This window comes from Daldinia vernicosa (assembly GCF_022497035.1).
Source record: "Daldinia vernicosa strain CBS 139.73 unplaced genomic scaffold F5Y00scaffold_14, whole genome shotgun sequence".
NCBI lineage: Eukaryota > Fungi > Ascomycota > Sordariomycetes > Xylariales > Hypoxylaceae > Daldinia > Daldinia vernicosa.
Genome location: NW_025953930.1, coordinates 454,274 through 470,681, shown reverse-complemented (window position 1 = coordinate 470,681; position 16,408 = coordinate 454,274). Strand labels below are relative to the sequence as shown.

Sequence of the window (16,408 nt, the reverse complement as noted above, 5' to 3'; positions counted from 1 at the left end):
TTCCGTATTTCGGGAACGTCTCGGTAGACAGCAGTTGGCAACTTATACTAACTCACAGGCTCCTTCAATAAAGCTTCATAATTACATTTGAGCTTGAATTTGCTTTTCTCTGCACTGGAAAAGAGATAGAGCTTATCTGGAGAAGCATTATAGTTGAAAGACAAGGCCGGGCCGCCTGATCTTTGTTGCAGGATAACGACTCGTACATCATATACGGGGATCCGAGACTGTACCGTTCCCTCGCATTCCACAAATTCGTATCGCGTGGAGACACTTAAGAACCCGAGCTACAAAACCAGCGTTCCCGCCCACCTATTACGAGACAGTTTGGAATTCGACTATTTTTTGGGTTTTTGGTCATTTGCATCTGCGACTATAATCTGGATTTATTTTTTCCCTTACAGCTTTTCGATCTACGCGCGACAGACCGTGATACATAACACATAAGTACCTTGAATAGCATCCTACTTCTTAATCCCGATAAACCGACTCGGCACTAAATCGACTTTATCCTCCGACTCGTCCCTTGTGGACCACCCTTGTCCTTCGTCTCTAGGTAGTCGAAAGAGAGAACAAACGTTTAAAGCCAGCTCATCTGATGGAATAGGATTTTGTCGGGCTATTCCATTTGCTTTGGAAGCTTTTGGGTTTGTTTAGCTGAGGATTAAGATGGCTCGGAATCGCGGTTAGTATATTCTCTCCTTTTTTTCTTCTTCTATCTCTCTTGTTCCTTTTCTTTTCTTTTCTTTTGATCAGATCCAGATACTACTTCTCATATCCTCCAAGTTGCATTGTGAGGCACCATCCACCCATCTATCATACATCATACCTTGCACAAGCATATCTATGTTAAACACTCGTACATGTACACCATGTATGACGCCTATTCCCACACCCTCATACCCTCATACATACATTCGACAAGTCGTCGATATATTAGTTAGTGGGCATAGATCCGAGTGTCAATCGTCACATTCCATTCCATGCCATGACAAAGGAAACACCATGTTTCTTGGATCCGGCTATCGCACACCGAAAGTTGGTGCCGTATTGCCGGTACAATAATTCACTTTTTTACTCGGCATGGTCTTGGGTCTATCCACTTGTCCACAAATTATCCCTACATACAGCTACGTACAAGCTGAGGCGTGGTTGTTGTAAATGCGATCAATCTTTAATCTTTTACGATTTAAAGTTGACCGTTGCGCACACGCTATTCTTCTTATATTATTACATATATTCTATTATATTCAATGCGCTTAACTTCGGAACCCCACCATATGCAATACATCTTTTCCTTAACCTATCATTATCTTTTTATTGTCCCACTATTTCCCTTTTCCCCTTCATAATCCATGCATTAAACATATTAAACCTATTAAACCCTATTTATGCATGTTCCTTTAATGCTAACTGGTCCCATCTAAACTTTAAGTGCTCTCTTTTATGTCCCAGTTCTCCGGCTCTCACCATTTCCAGCACAACGGTGACCCGAAAAACGTACATAGCTCCTCTCCCACACCTTCGTCGTCACCTCCGAACGACCAGGCCCCCACATCCAAGGGCAAGTTGAATTCGGCCCCTACCAACAAAAGCCATCATATCATCAACGTTGGTAGTTTCCGCACACGAACTCGAGCTCGCGCTGTTTCGACGCCTATTCCAGCATCTCAGGCCCGGGTTAACCATGACAGTTCCCCAATAGATATAACGCCCATATCAAGTGAGACGCATCGTAGAACTACAAGTCGAAGTTCCTCTAGGCCGTTGTCTATGGTGCAAACCTACCAACCGCCCCTCATGGATGTTAACGAAGATACGATTCCCGAACTCCAGCCTATCTTTACCTTTCTCAATAGTCATGCAAATAAGCTATACCAAGAGGGTTATTTTCTAAAACTCGACGATCAGAATACCCGTGAGTTCGCATTGTGGCCAATTGAACCCTTCAGGACTCTAACAGCTTTTAGAGGGGAGACCGAACCCCGATCGCACCTGGACGGAATGCTTTGCACAGTTGGTGGGGACCGTATTGTCCTTGTGGGATGCGGCTGAATTGGATGCTGCGGGGGAAGATGGGGAAGTTCTGCCAAAGTTCCTAAACTTGACGGATGCTTCTATTAAGATGGTATGAACACTGGCTAATCGAGAAGAAACATATACCAGACGATACTTTTTTCAAGATGGGATTGTGAGCTAACCCATACCTAGATCGAGTCCCTGCCTACAAGATCGAATGATGAGCAGCCATTGCAAAATATCCTCAGTATATCGACAGCAGGACGGAACCGTTATCTTTTACACTTTAACTCTCGGCATTCCCTCATACAATGGACTGCTGGTATTAGACTTGCCATGTTCGAGCATTCGACTCTCCAAGAAGCCTACACAGGGGCATTAATCGCGGGCAAGGGCAAGACATTGAACAATATTGGTGTCATTATGGAAAGAGCACGTACACCAATGGATCAATGGGTCAGAGTCCGATTTGGAGCTGGCGTGCCATGGAGACGCTGTTGGTGTGTTATTTCACCACCGGACGAGAAGGAATTTATAAAAGCCCAGAAGGAGCATAAGAAAAAGTCCCCATACGATCGACATACTCCGGTACTCAAGGGGGATATAAAATTTTATGACAGCAGGAAGGATGGGAAGAAGCACAAGAAAATGTTACCCATAGCAACAATCAGCGACGCCTATTCAGCGTATGCCCTGTATCCCCAAGCTAAGTCACTGATTGATGCTTCGACGCTGGTCAAGATCGAGGGAAATATCACTATTCACTCGGACCCGCCTACTGAGAGCGAGGGCTTCGTGTTTATTATGCCCGAAGTGCATCCGGCAGTCAGCGGCTTCGAGATGATGCTCAGATTCTTATTTCCTACCTGGGATACCTTCGGCCTCTATGGCCGCCCAGGGAGATTGGTTGCAAGCATCCTCGATTCGAGGTCCCTTATGTTTGCGATGCCGAAGCACAAGCGTTATGGCTACTTAGAATTATTGGATGTGTCGGGACTAATCTTGACTGAAGGTAGTTCAAAATGGAACGAACGAGAATGGAGAAAGAAGCTCAAAGAGCTAACCGGTACCCGCATGAATACCGCGGAGGATGAAGTAAGCTCGAGTTCCAGTTCGGGACAGACCAACGGCCATAGCAAGCGCCTTAGTTTTGGCCCCGCTGCTGGGGGCTCGTCGAAGCCTCGTGTTGGTTTTGCTGACGAAGCACCCGCTTCCGTTCGTACATCTCGATCTATGTCGCTCGGTAGTCGACCTCCCCCCAAAAATGACCCGGCCCCTCCTATGCCCGATCCTTCTGCAGTGATTGGAGAAAAGTCCGGCCATGCTCGTAATGCGTCGGACTCTAATATTTCTGGCCCTATGCCTCCTCAGCCGCCCTCCCACCAGGATAGCTCCTATGCGTCGAGCCCAGCCTCGTCCGCGAGAGGCCCCAACGCAGGACGCGCGTTCATTAACGATTTAGCAGCCACTCCGGAGCGTATAAGTTCTGACGAAGATCGAACAGACCTTCCGATCCGCGATTTCGAAGGAATGCGGAGGATGCCAACCCCGGAGCCGGTGTCCCAACCCCCCAGTTTCTCTCACGCACCCGGCCATGTTCCTACGACTCGTCCTTACCATTCACCCGAGATGCGTCGCGCTAATAGCCGATTATCCATGACTACCCTTGCGCAGCTTGCAACAGCTGGCGGGGTCCCTGTAGGCGAGGACCCACGAGACAATGATAGGAGCAACGAGGAGCGCCGCGGGCCACCTTCACGAGGACCCGACCAACGTGGTCAACAACTTCCGGTACATGCTCACGCTAACCACGCTGGGATATCTGCTAATACCGGATCTCGTGAAGCTTTAAGAGAAACTCAGCCACAGTCTTCTGGTCTGCCACCGCCTCAAATGGACCCCTCCGGAATGAGATCGAGATCGCCGCTAAACCAAACTATGGGTCCTCCACCCTCTGGCCCACGAGGTCCCAGCCCAGGTCCCAGCCCAGGTCCCGGTAACCGACCAAAAACACCCACCTCTCGACCCGGTACTGCGTCCGGTAATCGACCTCCACAACCTGGATATGGCCCGCCGCCAGGTAACATGCCTCCAGGTCAACGAGGACCACCTTATGGTATGGCCCCTCCCGGAAGAGGCCGCGGCCGTCCCCCACCGAATATGGCTCCAGGGCGAGGCCGGCCAAACTACCCACCCCAGGAGAACATGTACCGCGGCTATCCACCGCAAGGACCACCAGGTCCCGGCGGCCCTGATAGACCAAGATCTCCAGCTAACCGCCAGCCTTTACCACCGCTGAATACTTCTCCCCCTATTCACAGAAAACCCCTCCCAGCTCGTAGCGACAGTCTACAACACCGACATGTTCGCGGCGATGTAACACCACAGTCCCCATCTACAAGCAGTGGAAGCCTGACGGGCAATCGCATCGACGCGGCTGGACTAGGCCAGGTGCGTCCTCTTAATACGACACCTCGAGCCTCTCCAAATTTTGGCGTACATCGCGTCGATACCAGCAAAAGCCAATCGAGCAGCCGATATGATGACTCGGCATCTACCGACAGCCCCGACTACGCTAGTTCTCGCCCTTCGACGGATACGGCAACCTCAAGTGACCGGGAGCGGCCGCGAGCAGGTGTCCTCCGAACGGTTGGGAACACAGATGATTCTCCAGAACAAACTCATGGCGCGAATTTTGATATTCCGGACATAGATTTTGGTCCGACTTTAAATTATGGAAAAGTACCTGTCTCAAAGACACCAACACCCAGCAACCCGCAGCCGAGGTCATTCTCGCCCGAACCTCGCTCTAATTCGCCGGCTCACGTACCTCAACGTAGATCACCCGGAGCTGAGACGGGACACAATCGTCGAGAGTCAGAGGATACGTTGCGACGCAGCATGATCTGGCAACCTGCAACTCCTGGGTCTGGTCCCGCGGGACAGGGTTTGTCACCCGAAGAGTTCGTCCAGCAACGAGCAGTTGCTGCTGCAGTTACGCCGCAATATGTACACCAGAGGCACTCATCGGGAATAAGTCTTGGGGGTTTGAGAACGGGTACGCCAACGCCTCCATTAAACCGTAGTCAAGGCTCAGATCATGTTGGTACACACTCTCGAAATAATTCGCAAGATCTCTTGCAGCGCCCAAGCTCTCGGGGGCCAAATGAGCTACTCCAACGCCCCGGGTCCAGGGGTGCCGGTGCCGTTCTTGGCGGACAAGGTGTCAACGACTCGCATCTGTCAGCTCGGGAGCAAGAACATATAGCGCGTGTGACAGGTTCTCCTTTAATTAGCGTGGCAGGTAATAAGAATGCACCACAAACCAGTGGAGGTCTAGTGGGTGCAATCGAGGCAAGAGAGCGAGAAAAACAGCAAATGAAACAGGGTTGGAGTAGTCAGGCCGCACAATACGCAATCAATCAGCGTCAGCAGCAAGCTTTTCAACACTATCAACAACGTACACCATCGCCCAGTATGCCACCGCCTGCCGGAATGTACTCTAATATGGGTCGCGGCAATGTACCTCAGACTCCTAGCTATGGTGGCTATGGAGGCCCAAGTCCAATATCTCCCGAGCAGGAAGGCGGCTGGTCGTCGCCTGGGCCGGGATTTAGGTCTCCACCCCCTGGGAACTTTGATCCTCGCGTAAACCAACAGGGCATGCAACCATACGCCCAATTCTCACCACAGAGCCCACCGCCTGGCGGACGAGGACAAAATTCTCCTTACCACGGACACGTATTTTAATTGATATATGTTAGAACACTAAAACGCGCCGGATAACATTATCGGACGCGTTCACTAATTCCTTGGCTTGAAGATTTTTTACGTCGAAATATTTACAAGAATGGATGTTCTTCAAAGCGCAAGCGAGTACTCATCAGTATTTTTTCCTTTTACTCAATCGGGTTGGCAATTGACGAGTCACATGGTAGAAAGGCATAGCATAGTCCCCGGTGCTCATATGTTATTATGTTATGATGTAAATATTTTGGTCCTTTCGAACTCTTGTCTTATGTCCAAGAGGAGGTTATTGCATCTTCAGCATCAAATGGATTACTGAAGGTATCGGGGCGTGGTTATTCTTAGTGTATATGAATGGTACTTTAGAATATACGCTGTTACTAGTCGAGTTTTGACTTGATTGTGAATTCACTTTGGTCTCTTACTCTCGCATTATTATACTTGATAACTTGAAGGTTGGTATATTACGACGCTCGTAAACGTCACCTACCCGCAAACACATGACAAAAGTGTCATGGATCAAATTCTCGTTGACTACCTAATTCTTGGAAGTTATGAAGGAGCTTGGGAACGAATCTAGTGTTATTTTATTCGAGTATAATTGCATGACTTGTAATTCTGTAGGTTTTCGTGGGATAATAATTTTAAATAAAAGTCTTTATACTAAATACGTCCTTTAACGTAGTTATATGTATTTAGGCTACTTTTATATCTACTGAGGTCTCTCTTATTAACGATGCGTATAATGCTTAAAAAGTAACATGATAAGATCGTTCCAAACATGCCTTGCTATAACACCATCTATGCCTGTTTCCTTAGACCTTACGGGCAAGGAACGAGCGGAAAACAATATTGAAAAAGGTTAAAGACAGCAATGGATGAGACATGTGGAATAGGAATAGGTAATAGGGGTTCCATCACCTGCCAGCCTGGAGCGAAAATTAATGGCCGGGTCTTGGCATTTCACCTCAAATTCAACACCACACAATATAGTCAAAAGTAAACACGAAACACGGTCATAAAAAATAAGAAAAATCATAATCTAACTCTTTGTCTTTTAATATTGTTCAAGATAATTTTTATATGTTTATCATGATCATTTTATCATGTGTTTTACTTTAATCATTCAAGGAGGTCAAATGCTAAGACCCGGCAATTAATTTTCTCTTTTGACTGCCTGCTAAGGGGTCTCTAAATTTAACTTCGCAGGGCTGACGGTGTACAGGCATGACCCCAGCTTTGCCCCACATGGCTCCGAAGCTTATCGCAGCTGCCGACCAAACCTGAGGAGTCAGGGAGGGGCAGCTGCCTGACGCAACATGTCGCATTACCAACATTGAAACATTTACATAGACTCATTTCACGTGTTTTCATACCTACCCAAACTTCCCTTCTCCAGCCTTGCTCACGTTCCTCTCCATTCACGGGTTATTTTGTAATCTTAAAACTTTTCAACTTGGATTCGAAAAGGACTACTCTTATTCTTGTTCTATTAATTTATTTTACATCCACCAAACTACTCGTATACCTTATTCTAGGTACATACACACTTCTTAGCATTCGTGGATGTGTTGACGTTTAGACCGGGTCCCCTTATCCACAGCTCCGGTCCAACCTCGTGACCCTTACCTTACCGTACATTTATCCATATACCCTCTCTCTCGACCATCTGACCCCATTTCGAAGATCGAGTTTCTCCTTTAATCTAGTTATCCGTCTCGGGTAACCTAGAGACTCCCATCGGCCAAATGCCTAGGAGGACGCTGCGTATTCTCTGCTTCGGCAACTCGCTGACGTCTGGGTTCCCGGTGGGCAAGCCGTACGCAGAGAAACTTACTGAGAAGCTCGAGGAAGCGCTTCTAGGTCACGGTTATGGCGAGATTCAGTATGAGGTCGAAGGCGTACCGGGAGACTTGGTGACGCGGGGCTCGTTTCTCGATCGAATGCGGGATTCATGTGAGTTCTTCTACTTAAGACCGTCTTCTACGAAAGAAGTTCTCATTTTGCTATCTCATATATCAACCACTCTATTCATTCACACTCTATCCCTTTCCAAGAATAAAATCAAGTCAACCGACTAGCTAACTAAAACTGACTTATTCTATTAGGGAAAAACAGATCAGAATTTTATGATTGGACTATTGTATTAGGTGGAACGAAGTATGTTACCTTCCTCTAGCTCACCAACTTTCAAATTGTATAGTCGTCTTCATCGATATCCCTAGAAGGGAAATAATCTCAGCCATTCAAATGCCCGCCTGGAGCTCTCAAGCTAACCTTGGTTTTTACTCGTACATAGCGACCTTGGTTGGGGATGTCCGGTCGAGGATATCGTCGCCGGCTTGAAGCGGACCTGGGATATACCACTTCTGAAGGGTAGCAAGGTGCTCGCTTTGACGATACCAGACACTCGAGCCCGATATAAGGACGTTAAGGAACGACGGGATGAAGTAAATAACGCCATTAAGGAATACAGAAAGCCAAACTTGTAAGTGATACCGCTTTCCTATACTATCTTATACGAGAAGCGACACCTCCACATTATTATCGCCGGGAGAAAGGGGCTTCCTAGCTTCCACCGGTTCCCAAACCGACGTAAGGTGTCATATATTGACATTACATATGACAGCTTCTATTTTGACTTAAACAACGCCGTGCCGTACCACAATATGGAACCCTCAGATAGACCTAAGTACTGGCAGATGGACGGCGTGCACCTGACAGAAGCCGGCTACAACCTGATGGGAGAGAAAATCGCCGCAGAACTTATCAAGCTCATAAGACTTGCGGAAGCTCAAGACACGGATATTAGCAGCATCGTAACGGACGCGCGGCAGAGACAAGCCATCGAGGACATGATATACGAGGAAGAGAGAGGGAACCCGAGACTGCTTAGCCAAGGCTACATCGTCGTGCGGAAGACAGATCTAGACTAGATTAATACATTAAGAAGCTTTATCTTTATTTCATTCATTCATCCTAACGCTCTATTTCGTGGGGAAGGGATATTCTCGTTAGAACCTCCCCCGTACCATTTACAACGTGTCTGTCCCTGACGCCGTATCTATGCATTCAGTCATTCTCCGGCAACGCCATACTCGTAACCTAAAAATTCCCTCCAATGCTTCGTTTTCCTTTTCTTTTTTCTCCTCTCCCGTCTGCGATTTAGCATACCCTTTATACTTCTATCATACTACTAGATTCGCCGCGACAAATTCCGGGAACTCGCGTTGCAGTGCGTTCGTCACGTTTTCGACCTCTTCGGCTAGGCTCTGAACGTTGGCATCCCATCGGCGCATCTCCTTTCCTACGGTTACTTCGGCGCGGCCGCTACCCTTCTCGCCTGAAGCTTCGCCACGCTCGAACCAGATTATTCGTTCTATCTGGTCGATTCGGCCCACCAGGCGGCCCTGCTCTATCATCTTGGCGGTCGTGTCCTCGGCACGATCGGCTTCTAGTCCTAATAGCTCGCCTAGTGCGTCGATGCCGATATTGCTGTATAGTCGTGAGACGCCTAGTAGGTTGTGTTCTACAACGGCACGGGCCAGCACCGTCGATCCGTCTGCCGTGGTCGCTAACTGGTGAGGCGCAAGGCCTTCGGCGAACTTCTGCACCTCGCTCGCTGCTAGCAGTCGGTCGAAGAACATCTTCTCCAGCATGCTGAACTCGGGCAGATTGGGCGAGCGCTCGTCCTTGAATAGCCGGCCCAGAGCGCGGCTGCGCAGGGGACCTGCGGGGGCTAGGATGGCGCATTTCACGGCCATGCTGAGGGTGTGCAGACGCTCGTCTTCGGAAATAGCAGGCGATAGGCTGATTTCGTGGTAGGCCTGGCTGGCGGGTAGAAATTCGCGCTTGGAATCCTGGATGCGGGCCTGGGAGAGGCGGAAGTGCAGGTTGAGAGTCGGGTCGGTGACCTGGTAGATGACGTTCTTGAGCTTGTTGAGGTAGGTCTCGGCGGCGGTGGTATCGTCGACTTCGAGGTAGTTGCGCACGATGCGGACCCAGACGCGCACGCGGTCTTCGGGCGACACCCGGCGCTGGGAGCTGTCGAGGGGGATCTCGGAGAGGGCGCGGGCGGCGGCTACGTTATCCTCGTTGGCCTCGTAGCCGTCGGCGGCGAGCTCGAGGAGGGCGGCGACCTGGTCGGCGAAGGTGCCCGAGGTAGTTGCCGAGGTAGCAGTGGAGACGGAGGCGGAGGCCTGGCCGCTGGCGGCGGAGAGGGTCTCGAGGGCGTGGTTGGCGATGTCGACCCATAGGTCTGCGCTGTTGAATTTCCGCGCGGCGGCGACGAAGGAGCTGAGGAGGGAGCGCTGGGCGACGACGCCGAGCTGCGGGGAGGTCTGGCTGTTGCTGTTGGTGATGATGGCTTCTATGGTGGCCTTGAAGTCGTCTGATACGGTCTGCGGCGTCGATATGGATTGGAAGTTGGCGAGGAGGCTTTCGAAGGCTGTTGCTGGGTCTGGAGACGACTGCACCTGGGCTAGCGCCTCGGTGACTTTTGGGCTTGCCATGGTCGGTTGGGGGTGTTGATGTTTAGTTGGTAAGACGGGTAGGTTTGTTTAATCTTTTTAATCTGTGGAAATGTGAAAGACGAGGCTGGAAGTCGAAGGTGAAGGTGAAGTTGTGATTGCAAGCTGGAAGGTGGGGCTTGTAGTTGTTAGCTGCTGAAAGTGGGGAAGCTTGGGCTGTTGTTGGTGGGGTCGGGGGGTATAGCAGCCTTAGGTAGGTAGGTAGGTATTGTACAATACCTGAGGGGATATCTTGTATAGCTCTTTGTTGAATAAATCGTTTATTATTATAATAACCATATACGATGGTTCACTTTTTCCTAAGGAATGTTCTTGTCCTACACGGAATAGGTCAGTTATCACCTTTTTATATTTCATGTCGTATTGCATATTATGATACGTTTATTTCATCGTTATATTTATATAGTAGAGACGTAGCCTTTCTATTCTGCGTCTTTTAACACCTTATCTACGAATGTTAGAAATATACACTACCAGTAACTTCTATGTAGCTTTCTAAGAGGTTATCAGTCGTTATAGGGTTATTTGTTTCTCTGTATTCAGTATAGATCATATTACACAAGTGGTGAATTGTTTAACCTTCGAGATGTAATTATATGTAAGTCGCGGGTAGAAAGCCTATGCCTACCACCTCCATAACATGGTGAGAGCATTAAATGCCGAATATGAGACCAGCCCGCTGATATACTAAAAAGATAAGGGATTAAAACGAACTTAAGAAAGCCATATACTGTTGATCATAAATAAAGCAAGCAGTTATACTTGAGGCAGTAGACGCAGTGTGGTATGCGCTAGGGTTAAGAACTTCATTATGAGGACATCTAAAGTGAGGCTCTTTTTACTTGTACAGACATAAGCATCTAGAATGCCAATTTACCTTAATCTCGCATTTCGTCGTATTTGCCTCTATGAAACACAATAACCCGAGAATCTAATCCTAAGGAGATCTATTAGAACAATATCAGTTGAATCCCATCCTAAAAAGACGCTAATTTCGGTGTGATCAGACCCCGGCTTACATCGAGCTCTCTGATCTACGTAGCAGGGTATTACAGTAGCCGGCATTAATGACGAAACCGTAGACCACTCCTACCATATAAGTAATTTTCGGCTTGCCATATAGAACCAAGTCCTCAGATACGTAGTAGGTTGGCAAGGCACTCTACTGCATACCTGTTATAGCAAGTCAAGGTATATAGTTCCACTATTGTGGCTGCGTATTGACCACATGAGCTACTGCATGCTAACCATTCATCCGATGCATTAGCAACCTCGCGTACGAAGAAAGTTGAATTACCATTGGCTCAGAGTCCTAGTTGAGGGATTCAATCATCTTGAATATCGTACCTCCTTCTTGCTTGATATGCATTTCAGTGTCTTAGGCTCTCCCGTCGTTGTTCGACAAACAGCTATGTATATAGCTGGGTGTGCCAATCTAACCAACAAACTGGATTCAAGAACGCCACAACTAGTCCTACCTGTTAGTTGATGAGGGGATAATGATTAGATATTGTATGAGATTTCATTCGCCACGGCCCTGTAATTGTATTCGAAGGATATAGAACTTGGCTTGCGGCATGGTCGATCTTAGTACGCAAACGAGTTGTAAATGGATCTGTCATATTTTGACTACGTGAAATATTTATCTCGAGGCCAACCCGATCTGAGGCCCCTATCCGAGTTTCTTACAAGTCCTTGCCAACGGCCGGATGTTGAGGAAGTCGAGTGTCACATTGCAGGCCTAGAGTTTCGTGGCGATGGAACCACACGTTACTCTAGGATTGGCACCGACGAGCTTTCCGATACAGCTTTAGGATTCATAGCGAAAGATGCGTCCTCGAATGCCGTTGGACTTTGTCTTCTTGTCGAGGATATTGGGCCTAGTGTCATGGAGACCTTGGGTGGAATTCTGGATGTCGACCCTTATTTCTTCTGTGGGCATATTGAGAGGAGATTCGTAGATATCGAGAAAGACCCCCCATCATCTCTCATGACGTCTATTCCGTCTCGTATCAGCTCTCAGAACTTCGCCAACTTTCACTACCAACGACCAATCGATTTAGGAGAACTAGATGCGTACCCTAGTATCCCACACAATCTCCGTCTTCGCGGCAGCTCTACACGACCTCGTCGGGCTCTCCCAGAGCTATTTGGAAGATATATTGGACTTATTCGCTCATGCTTCTCTATATTGTATAAGAGACTTGACGGTGATCGATGGATATGTATGTGGTTAAGCCTACCTTATCTATATGCAAAACCCCTTAAGCTTCTTTCTTAACCTCTAGATATATCAGAGCTTCTCTAGAATCTCATTTTATTCGGCAATAGCTAATATTGGTTAGGTTTAATGTTGATGGACTCTATATCAACTGATGTTATAGGTTGTCTTTCGACAAAGGATAGCGCGCAAGAGGCTAGCTTCAGAACACGACAAGTCCCGTATCGGAATAGAAGAGGCAGCATCAGTGGGATGCCAAAATTCTCAGAATTCCGCAATACGCCGGGCTTTATAGACGTGCGGCCCATTTCTATGATGGACGAAGTCGCAAGACTATTAGAGGATTGCGCAAGCGCGTCAACGAGGCCACCGTCAACTTACAACCTATTCTTCTTATCGACTGGTCCGATTAGACTAATTATCGACGAGTGGCTAACATATTCGCTCATTATGGGCCGGTATATTAAAGTCTATGAATATTCGACACAGAGCGTGCAAGATCGTCTAACCAATTTCGAAAGCGAGGACGTCGTTGATCTATATCGGTGGCGGCGAAGGAGCCAACACAGCTTACACAAGCTTCAGGTTCTAAAGTGGTTCGTCGAATCATTGCTGAACCCCTCTAAGAGGCATCGTGATAGTTCCCTTCCTGTCGAAGAAGGGGAAGCTCTAACACGGGATATTAACTACATCATAGCCCAAATCGAGCAGAATGGAAATGCGCTTGAGACGATGATACCTATCATGGCGTCTATCATTCAACTTCTGGACTCGCGTAGATCAGTTGTCGAAGCGATATACGTCAAACGATTAACCTACATCGCCATCGTATTCCTTCCGCTTTCCTTCGTCGCAACTCTCTTCAGCATGAGCGATAATTTCTCGATCGCTGGTACTGGAGTCTGGATATATGTGGCAACTGCTGTGCCTCTTTTATTGCTAGTCTTGGTGGTCTCCGGCTTGCCTACTCAGGCGGCTTTGCGAAAGGCGAAATTACTTTGGCGAGGCGGCGCGAGGCTTGCCAGATCATATTAAAACTGGGTTGCAGATCACCACTATAATATAATTATTCTCTATATATCTTTATGTGCCATAATTGGATGAATCAGATGGTCTTTGAAGTGGAAGGAATCTGCTATGTTCGAAGCTGGGGGACGAAGCTAGGTTAAGGAATAATCCTAATATTAAGACATGGGCTACCTATGCTTTGGGTGTGCGATATCAAGTATATTCAGACTGGAATAATCAGCGGGAATGCTTGAAGCTAGAGGATACGAGGAACGTTATCACTACGACTTTTAAGAATTTCACTCTTTAATCAACAATAATCACAAGTTTACTCATTACTATTTTCACTTCATTCAATAAACGATCCGAACTTATTAAAGCCATACATGTCAATCGCAAGACTCAAGGGAATGCAGACATGAACGAACTCAGGGAATATGTAGAGATGTTAGTATAGTAGTCTTCATCGTCTTCAGAATATTACATGACCAGGACCACACCTCTATGGTTCCTGAGGTACTCAACTATGCGGAACAGATAACCAGCTTCTCGCATGGGCCTAACCCAATAGAAGGACTTCGGAAGCTACATTGATGTGGAAGGGTTTTGCTATAGGAAAATCAGTAACTGCTTTTTCGGTGTCGGCAATCCAAGGTTCACGACGTAGAAATGTAAGTACTCTAGTCATATCACATGGAGGCACCGACCCTGCTATACTGAACTACGACTTACCTGTCACCAGGTTGAGCACTTTTCTTTCAGTACGAACAAACTATCGTATCACGAGACTAATAATAATGGCAACTCTGCTCCGTGCATTTTCTAGAAGGTGGAAGAGAAGCCTGAAAAACGGGAAGATCATCTAGGAAGTCAAGCTCAGTTTCTTGACAAAACTTGGTGGCATCACATATTCCATGACTCCTCGTTCGCCCACGAAACACTTCGGCCACTCAGGCCTATCTCTTTACTTACAAGTATGCCTATCGACCTATCTTTTCATGCCGGGATCCGCGACTACTTCGTTTTGACAATGGAAGCGGGTTATTTTGAGCCAGTATGGGGGGAGACCGCTAGGGTATGAATAAACTGACCTCAATTACCTACCTAGAGGTCATCTCAGCAATTGATAAGCTCTACGTGGGGGAAACTGTTGATTTCCTATATTCTAACACCTAACTTTAAGGCGCTATTAAAACTTGTCACCTATGGATTTGAGGTTGCAAGAGAATATTGGTACGACTATGCATGTCTTAACCATCGTACATACGGAGGATCTAACGTGCAATCTATTAATTGCTCACATTTATAAATATCCCAATACGTTTTAGTTCATGAGAATGGTGCTTAATCTCACCCTCTGCCTTGTTCTTCTCGTCGACCTTTGTGGTTGTAGGGGAGACATCGCTAGGTATCTATTAAGGTTACCATACGCTGGAGGGACGATCGCTAGGTTCCTTTCTCTCATTCTATGCAACACGATCCCTAGCATATTGCATATTGTCTTGATCGTAGCGGTAAATATGTACGGCAGAGCATACGGAGAGAAGTTTTCCTTTTCGTGACCTGTCTACCTGACTTGGGCTATTATAGCCATCTAATACCTCTATGCAAACGTAATTTCGACCGTGTCTATCAGTAACTTATGTAAACAGCCATCACTAGAACCGCCTGGATACGATACGCTTATAATACTTCCTCTGCTGAAAAGAAAGCATCATCCAAAAGCCTCCTCCTCTTGCAACAGTACAAATATCATCAAACTAGCCCCTTCAACATCCACAACAGGATATCTAACTAGGTACCTATCTATCCGTCTCGTCGAATGCCCAACCCAGGACCCTCAATGCTGCAGCACAACCGGCTTCCCCTCCTCCCAATCCCTCACCGCATCCCTAATATTAACCCAATACCTCAACCTCGTAACCTCCCTCCTCGCCCTCTCCCCATCATCCTCCTCAAACGCCCTAGCAAGCCTATCCTCGCTCTCCCTAATCCGCGCCTCGTTCTCCGCCCTCAGCCCCTCCAAGTCCTCCTCCGCCTCCGCCTCCTCGATCGCCTCCCGCGTCTCCAGCACCAGCATCAGCAGCTCCGGGTCCTCCACCCGCGCCGCCTCCTCGCCCGCCGCGTCGATGCCCCACCGCAGCCGCAGCAGGTACTGCGCGCGCGAGAGCGGGTCCGCTAGCGTCCGGTACGCGTCGTTGATCCGCGACGAGGCTGCTTCCGCGCGCCGCTTCGACGACGCCCCCGGTGGTGCGAGGTCCGGGTGTGCGGTGGCCTGGAGAGCGAGGAATTCGCGGCGGAGGGCGCGCACGTCGATTGCGAAGCGGCCTTTTGGCGGGGGCCCTTGGGGCAGGGTCTGCGGGAAGAGGTCGTAGTGCGATATCGGCTTCTTTCCGTCTTCTTCTTGTTGTTCCGTGTTGGCTGGCTGGGTGGTTTCCTGTTCTGCTGATGCTTGTTGTTCGCGGGGCGAGGATGTCGCGCTGCTTGATAAGGGCCGTCTTGTCTGAAGACTTAGGCTGTTGCTATTGCCGATGTGTGTTTTGCATGGCGTTGGTCTTATCGTGGTGAGTTGGCGAGAAGAGAGAGCCCGATTGTTAATGGTTGTTGAAGTCGCATGGCGGCTCTGCTGCTGTCTGCAGGCGTCGCAGACACGCCGCAGCGGTCTTCGAGGCAGTAAAGAAGATCGCATTAGTACGGAGTAATTATTGCTAGTATTCTGACACGACCGAGGTAGCGCGTAACAATGTTTATATAGCATTAAGCTTAATTCTTAATGTTTATGTATTTCAAGAACTAAAGAGTTAAGATTTAGCTTTAGGGTGTGATTTGGAGAAAGAAGCTTAAAATCGGAACAATGACGTTTGCTGCGGGTTTCTTCGGCTAT

At 48.0% G+C, this 16,408-nt stretch overlaps 5 protein-coding genes across 5 annotated transcripts; 3 read left to right on the top strand and 2 right to left on the bottom strand.

Annotated features, from left to right (window-relative positions):
* Window positions 1–1,446: 1,446 nt before the first annotated feature.
* F5Y00DRAFT_252267 (uncharacterized protein) lies at window positions 1,447–5,769 on the top strand (the record flags this gene model as incomplete). Its single annotated transcript, XM_048009922.1, has 3 exons — window positions 1,447–1,918; window positions 1,971–2,128; window positions 2,212–5,769. 3 exons carry the CDS (start codon window positions 1,447–1,449, stop codon window positions 5,767–5,769), a joined length of 4,188 nt encoding a protein of 1,395 aa, XP_047866513.1.
* Window positions 5,770–7,431: 1,662 nt separating this feature from the next.
* On the top strand, window positions 7,432–8,828 carry F5Y00DRAFT_33534 (SGNH hydrolase). Its single transcript, XM_048013499.1, has 4 exons — window positions 7,432–7,722; window positions 7,875–7,926; window positions 8,066–8,254; window positions 8,396–8,828. Exons 1-4 carry the CDS (start codon window positions 7,515–7,517, stop codon window positions 8,700–8,702), a joined length of 756 nt encoding a protein of 251 aa, XP_047866512.1. The 5' UTR covers window positions 7,432–7,514; the 3' UTR covers window positions 8,703–8,828.
* On the bottom strand, window positions 8,712–10,450 carry F5Y00DRAFT_232712 (uncharacterized protein). Its single transcript, XM_048007202.1, has one exon. It carries the CDS (start codon window positions 10,275–10,277, stop codon window positions 8,955–8,957), a length of 1,323 nt encoding a protein of 440 aa, XP_047866511.1. The 5' UTR covers window positions 10,278–10,450; the 3' UTR covers window positions 8,712–8,954.
* Window positions 10,451–11,872: 1,422 nt separating this feature from the next.
* Window positions 11,873–13,551, top strand: F5Y00DRAFT_268334 (uncharacterized protein; the record flags this gene model as incomplete). Its single annotated transcript, XM_048012233.1, has 3 exons — window positions 11,873–11,885; window positions 11,948–12,520; window positions 12,641–13,551. The coding sequence occupies 3 exons, from the start codon at window positions 11,873–11,875 to the stop codon at window positions 13,549–13,551; spliced, it is 1,497 nt and encodes a 498-aa protein (XP_047866510.1).
* A 1,813-nt stretch (window positions 13,552–15,364) lies between these two features.
* On the bottom strand, window positions 15,365–16,213 carry F5Y00DRAFT_260453 (Co-chaperone Hsc20; the record flags this gene model as incomplete). The annotated part of the gene is made up of 1 exon (XM_048011016.1): window positions 15,365–16,213. One exon carries the CDS (start codon window positions 16,211–16,213, stop codon window positions 15,365–15,367), a length of 849 nt encoding a protein of 282 aa, XP_047866509.1.
* Window positions 16,214–16,408: the final 195 nt, after the last annotated feature.

What these genes read in the sequence shown, in the direction of transcription:
- F5Y00DRAFT_33534 (XM_048013499.1), top strand. Translation starts at nt 7,515, where the DNA reads ATGCCTAGGAGGACGCTGCGTATTCTCTGCTTCGGCAACTCGCTGACG. An exon ending in ATTGTATTAGGTGGAACGAA is followed by an intron (nt 7,927 to 8,065) that starts GTATGTTACCTT and finishes ACTCGTACATAG; the next exon opens with CGACCTTGGTTGGGGATGTC. An exon ending in GAATACAGAAAGCCAAACTT is followed by an intron (nt 8,255 to 8,395) that starts GTAAGTGATACC and finishes TACATATGACAG; the next exon opens with CTTCTATTTTGACTTAAACA.
- F5Y00DRAFT_232712 (XM_048007202.1), bottom strand. Translation starts at nt 10,277, where the DNA reads ATGGCAAGCCCAAAAGTCACCGAGGCGCTAGCCCAGGTGCAGTCGTCT.